Source organism: Nannospalax galili, unplaced genomic scaffold (genome assembly GCF_000622305.1).
Source record: "Nannospalax galili isolate Female #2095 unplaced genomic scaffold, S.galili_v1.0 scaffold1313, whole genome shotgun sequence".
Classification (NCBI taxonomy): domain Eukaryota; kingdom Metazoa; phylum Chordata; class Mammalia; order Rodentia; family Spalacidae; genus Nannospalax; species Nannospalax galili.
In genome coordinates, this window is record NW_008333275.1 from 88,725 (window position 1) to 95,916 (window position 7,192).

At 34.3% G+C, this 7,192-nt stretch overlaps 1 protein-coding gene across 1 annotated transcript; it reads right to left on the reverse strand.

Moving 5' to 3' along the window:
• Positions 1–1,814: 1,814 nt before the first annotated feature.
• Positions 1,815–7,192, reverse strand: LOC103729807 (NKG2-A/NKG2-B type II integral membrane protein-like). Its single transcript, XM_008827882.1, is given in 7 exon segments — positions 1,815–1,928; positions 5,108–5,194; positions 5,197–5,285; positions 6,017–6,067; positions 6,547–6,648; positions 6,935–6,972; positions 7,011–7,192. Coding segments are annotated over 7 exon segments (663 nt in total).

Below are 7,192 nucleotides of genomic sequence, written 5' to 3' on the forward strand. Positions count from 1 at the left end.
TATAAATAAAAAAATTCTGAATCACACACCCGTTTTTTTTTTTTTACATACAGCGGAGCTCTTTTTTTTTTTTTTTTTGTGTGTGTGTGTGTGTGTGTGTGTGTGCATGAGTGTGTGCTGGGTGCATGCATGCATGTTCTCATGTACATTGGCACATGTGTGTGCAGGTGTGTGTACATTTGGAGGTTAGAGGCTAACACTGGATAGCTTCCTCCATTGGTCTCTGTCTTCTGTATTGAGGCAGGATCTGTCTCTGAACTCATAACTCATTGGTTTGACTAGTCTAGGTAACCAGCTTGCTCCAGTGATCTGGTATTTCCACTTTCCATGTACTGAGATTATAGGTTTGTTAACAAGCTTACTTATCATTTATATGGTTACTGGGGGGTCCGTCCAAAGTCTGGTCTTTACACTTGCATAGCAAGCACTTTATCTGCTAAGCTATCTCCAGGCATCTAAAACCAACTTCTTGAGGCAGAGCGTAGAACTTTCATACTGTTTTTCTTTCAACACTAATGTGATAACAGGTATGTTAGCCATTCCTTTGGACAATGATGCCAATAATACAACAAAGATTATGAAATTCAGTGTCAATATTTAATCATAAAAATGAACCGCAAGTTTATGTATAAAATATAGCCATGTACTTCCATAGGCTATTACATATAAAATAACACACACACAAATATACATATGCACAAAAAATGGTTATGTGTCCCAAAATTCTATTCCTATATGAAGAAAACAAACAAAAATTCACAATATAGTGATCAAATGTCACTGGAAAAAATCACTCCTTTGAAAAAGTACAATTATCTAAATGTTACAACGGTAGGAAATTTGAGTCAATTGGTACCAATATTTCCTTTTAATAATATACATTTTCCTAAAATCTTTATTTGTAATCATTCACTGACTCATTTTTTATACTTTATTTCCCCTTAAAGCCTATAATCACTTTTAAAATCAAGACAAAATAAAATCTGTTTTCTAGGCTTTTATTGTGGCAGCATTATTCTGATCCTGAATTATCGCACCTAGAAAAATGAGGTGGATTTCATAAAAATGACATTTCCATAAATAAACTGAATTTTAATTTCTCAATTTAAAACTCCATGAAATAAAAAGTAATAATTGAATTTGGAAAGAAAAAAGAAATTAAAGTGTGGCTATTTCCAGTTAAAGCAGATGTTTACAGAAAGATCCAGGTGAATCTCTGTTTGAGGACAGATTAAGACCGAAAATCAGCGAAGTCTCTGGATATCAGATCAGCGTATTTTGGTTTTGGCAACAAGTTACTAAAGAAACATTTAAAACAAGGAAGTCATTTACAATAGCACAAATGTGAAATAACTATATTTCTACAAGATTAGATATCAAATATACTATTTATATATATGGATGTATGTATGTGTAACAAAAATAAGAGAAAAGGAAATTAAGAGGCAGTAGGGGACCATTGGAGCAATGGAAATAATGCAAAGACAATACTCATAAATTAATTCTCAAAAATTCAAAATAAATGAATCTTTATATGTTAAGTACCTAGCAAAGACTGGCAAAGTCAGTATCATAAAGATGACTAGGATTTAAAAATAAAGAGTAAGGAGAGTTATTTTAACAGTTTTCTTAATATGTAATGTATATTGCATAAAATTTGTCCATTCATAGTATATAAATAAATAAGTGTTTTTTTTTTTAGTATAGCTGTATATCTACAATAATCATCATTGTCAGGAGTCAGACTTTCCATTTCCTTAAAGTACACTAGGTATCAAATAACAGTTAAATCTTGTTTCCCCATCCATGCAGCTCTAGGCAAATATTGCCCGCTTGTCTATTTCTGTGGGTTTGCCCATTGGTATTTCACAGAAATAGACATGTGTAATATGTAATCTGCTAGAAAGGTTGAATGTTACAAATATAATCTTGAGCAAAAAGATCCAGATAAGAAGTAATATTTGTACTTTTTAGTATGTTGACTATACTTCAAGAATTATCTTTTAAAAGACCTTTGCAATAAAATAGAGGACATGAAGGCAGGGGTTGGGTGGTGGGGTTGAGCTGGATATGGGGAAAAGGATCTGAATGTGATCAAATGTATTGTATGAAATCCCTAAAGAATCAATAAAAGTATTTTTTAAAGTTTTTAAATGGGGCCCAAGAGGTGGCCCAGAGGTTAAGAGCACTGATTGCTTTACAAAAGGACCCAAGTTTGGTTCTCAGCACCCACATGGCAGCTAACAATGATTCATAACTCCAGTTCCAGGGAATCTAACACCCTTATTTGGCTTCTGTGGCAATTTCATGCATGGGTGCAGTTATACACATTCAAGCAAAACACACATATGCATAAAATTTTTTAAAAATTATTTTAGAGAACTATATAGCAAGATGAAAATAACTCAAAAATTCATAATTTGAACAGATAATATAATTCACTTTGAGATGTACACATTCTTAATATTATGTTCAGTTCCTGAAGTCTAAATTACCTGACAGATTCCAAACGCAGGTGATTTAGTCTGCAAGTCTATGTTCACAGTTATATATATGCAAAAATGTAGTTTTCTGCTGTAAGACCAGCAGCTGACAGCATAGCACAGTTATGTCCATCCTGATGTGGTTCTGTTATCCTGCAATGGTGGAAGCACATAATTCAGATGCATTTTACGGGGATAATCTATAAACAAGTGCATTTCCCAAGTAAGAGTGAAAAACCATATCATGAAAATGGAGGCTGGTATTTTATTACTAGTACAGTAAAAGGTGATTATTATGAAAACTGAGTCACTCATTCTTCGTGTTTGTATGAACATTCTTGATTTCATCATCTTTTCACATGACTTTAATTAAAATGAATTTATTTGCATTATTCTTCTGAGGTTTTCTTTTACATGATTTTTTCCCTTCTTTTCCACTGCATTATTCATAGCAACTTACTTCATTGTGAAATTTGAGCCATTTTTGACAACCACGGCTGAAATCTGCTCTTATGAAAAATTTTAGTCCAAGAGGGACGTGAGAAGAATTTCAGAAAGTCCTATTAGAAAAACAAAGAATTTTCATCAGAATAAAGGCTTTTATTATTTTAAAAATATACTACTGTAATGTTTCATAGTAACTTTATTGTTCAGTATGAAATTAGTATAATAGACATTTACTGAATATTCCACCCAAGTACCAAAGAATAAACTTTGTATTTATCATTCCATGGAAGTTTCTCTAAAACTGACCACATACTGGGGCACAGAACAAACTTCAACAAATACAAAAAGTGAAAAAAATCCATTTATTCTATCTGACCACAATGCAATAAAGCTTAAATATAACACCAAAAGAAACTACACTAGCAGTTACATAAACTCATGGAGATTAAACAACACACTCCTCATTGATGAATGGGTCAAAGAAGAAATTAAGGAAGAAATGAAAACTTCCTGGAACTAAGTGAAAATGATAATACAACACAACAAAACCTCAGGGACACTTTAAAAGCAGTCCTAAGAGGGAAGTATATAGCTCTAAGAGCCTTCATTTCAAAACCAGAAAGATAAAAAAACAAATGACTTAACAATACAACTCAAATCCCTCGAAAGGCATGAACGAACTAAATCCAAACCCAGCAGATGAGAATAGGAAAAGTCAGAACAGAAACTAATGAAATAGGAACAAAGAAACTGAGAGCACTTTTTATTTTTTAATATTCACATTTATAATTTTGATTTAGAATCAATTTTTTAATGTTTATAGGTAGAAGTTCTTTTATAAAAAAGGAATTGTGATTGATTTATGTAATTTAATAGTTACTTGTGCTGACAACACAAACAGCAATCATTTAATAAATTTCAGAAATTATGCATTAAATTCTGCGGGTGATATGCTGAGGTCTATTTTTCTGTTCCTCAAAGTTGTGTTTTAGAAGGAAATTAATGGGTTGTTATTGAAATAAATAACACAGTAAATGACAGTTTTGTCTTCTGAGTACCAGATTATTCTTTTCCTAGCTAAACCCCAATGTTGTCTGTTACCATACTGGTGACATCTTGATGAGGTGGCATTCCTTTGTTTCATTTGGTCACTCTGATAGATACAAAGATACAAGCAAATAAATTATTTGGCTGGAAAAAAAGATCGAAAGGGATTGGCACCTGAAGATTAGGAACTATGCCGTGATTTAACATCTTGTGTCTCTCATCCAGTAGAAGAACTTGATGTTGTCCCTCAGAATCCACACAACAGTTGGTGGATCTTGTAAGTTCACATCTCTTTTGTGTGGAAGGGAGTCCTGCTAACAGCACTGGGTAAGGGTGAAAGTACTAGGTAGGGTGATCTGTCAGGAGAACTGGTAGGGATGCTTAGCCAGAGGAAGTGCTTCTCCTACCAATTAAAGGACACCAAGGCAGGAGCTGGGGATGGAAATTTCATGACTACAAATAGCCATCATAAGGGCCTCTTGTCCCTAAAGGGGTGACACTTATTGTTCCCATCCAGAGACACCAGAAGAAGTGGACTGTAGAATGTTATACTCACGTAAACACAGCAATGAGAATTAGCAAACTGTGGATTAATAATTCAGTAATATGAATGAATTTCCCTAGACCATGAAAGAGTCAAAGGGTATCAACATAACAATGCATCATCCTGATTCTAATCATATAAAACTCAAAAGCATATGAAACTCATTTGTAATAGCAAAAGTCAGGGAAATGGTTTTAAAAAGAAAGAAATGATATGTGCATGCCCAGGGGAAGGATTCTTGGAGGAAATGGAAACTTCTGCCTAGTGATCTGATTGTAATTGCCTAGATCTATTTACCTTCTGATTCATCTGAACCATTGTGATATGTATAGATTTCATATATTATAAAACTAAATAGCAAAGCTTATTTCAGAATAAAAGCATCTCTACAAGAATGGCTTTCCATGTGAAGCAAAAAACTGGAAATGATCATTCATTATCAGTATATAAATAAAATATTGTAAGCCTAAATAATGAAATAGCATACAGTTATAAATAAATGAAAACATGTAAGAGTAAGAATGAATTCTGAAACAATAACATTGAGAGGAAGAAAGAATTAGCAATGTTTGTAACAGACTCTTACCAGTTCTTCTTGATTGTCTATGTACAGCAGATTAGATTTGTTGGAAGCACAGGACACTAAATGCTCATTCCAAGTTTTTTTTTTTTTGTACTAATATAGTAACAGTTGTGGGAATATGTTAACCAGTCCTTTGGACAACGGGTACATGGGTTTGCTGGAGAAAGATAATGTTTATTATCTAGAAGCAATATGAATTTAAAAAATTATTTATTATTTTTATTTCGTGTGTGAGTGTATTGCCTGCATGTATGTGAATGCACCTGTGTCATGCAATGCCGTGGAGGTCAGAAGAGGGTTTCAAATTCCCCTGGAACTGGAGTTAACGATGGTTCATAGCCCTCATGTGGGTGCTGGGAATTGAGCCCAGGTCCTCTACAAGAGCAGTCAGTACCCTTAACCGTTGAGCCATCTCTCCAGCCCCAAGAAGTAATGTGAATTTTTAATAATGAAAATTAATATGTTCACATAGGTTTGAACATCCAGGCTCACAGACTGATAAATATTAAACAAAATGTACACACAAAAACCCAGTTACAGAAAGGACTCACCCTCTGGTTTACGTGTCAATCTAAGTCAAATAAACAAAACTCTTTACCCTACAAATTTATTCCAAACCATTGAACACAATCTCTCTAGGATAGTGAATTTGTTTCTGTCTTATCATAGTGTCCTAGTAGGATATTTGAGTTTGAGTCAGTTATCAAAAATGTCATATGTATATTCTACCTGAGTACTCTTATTATAGTGAACAAAAAGGGTTTCCTTCCTATAATTTGTATTTGTGGACATGTCCTGTTCATATTTCTAGATTATTTTATTCCAAGAAATCTATTATCATTTTCCCATGACTTAACTTAGAAACAAAATATAATTTGTACACATATCAGGACTTTGAAAAGAATCCTGTACCTTTATGGGTTCTTGTCAGGGAAGAGTTCATCTGCTCCTTTACTTTGGGATCTAGAAAAGTCAAAGCAATTCCTACGAAAATTAACATCCAAAGGAACCTTAATCTTAATTTCGGTTTCCTAGTTTGAAACTGATGTATTGTTTTGAATAATGGGACATGCAACTGAAATTGTCCTAAAATAATTATACTGAAAACTTTGGAGAAAATTACTCCAGTGAAGTTCAAAGGCGGGTCCAAATTTCAACATCTTTTACAGTACAACCGTGATAAAAACCGCTTTCAAAACTTAATTTGCATTTCTCAGTAAAACAAGATTTTGGGTTATGAAATAATATATAATTAACAGTAAAAATTTTATATAACATTTCTGTTATTTATAATTTCAACAAATTCAGAATATTGATTCCATATTTAACCCAAATACATGCATTAAAAGTTACGCTCGCTGCTTGACAACATGAAGTACTTCATGGTACTTCTAATCATTAAAGTGGAAAGTTTATTTATAATCTTTCAAAACTACATTCACATGAAGTGACAGTTGTGGCTGTTACCACCAAGGCGATTGTCAAGGCAAAGCAGATGATCCCCAGGAGCCCAGCAACGAGCTTCTCTGGAGGTGATGGAAGATCTACAGAAAGAAATGGAAACACTGAGAAGGGAGGCTGTCCACAAAGTTTCCGTATAGGAGAGCCAACATATGCAGTGAATCATAAAGATAAGCTAGCGCAACAACCCTTCCTCTGCAGCTGTTATCTATTATCTATTGACAATACCATCACATTTTCGGTAAACAAAATGATCCGTAAGTTGTTTCAACTATGCCGGATTGAATGAAATCCATGTTCACATTTAAAATTAGGGTAACAAGGGTCAAGTTAGAGTTCCAGTGTTCCCAAGGGAAGGTGTGGTCTTACTCCCACTTCTACCCACGCCTCCGCACCCAGCTACCACCCTACAACAGTCACACTGAGGATACATTCAATGCCTTACCTTTGCAGAGGCAGTCCCGGCCATTCTCGGGATGCTCCTGAGTCGCACGTTGAAGGTTCAGCATAGGTGATTTCCTACTCCGCTATTGAGATGCAACTTTGAATTATCTTGGGTCTCTTTTGCTGCTTCCTTGGTTCCTTAGCCACATTCAGTTCGGCATAGGTGACTCCTCCATTGCTCAT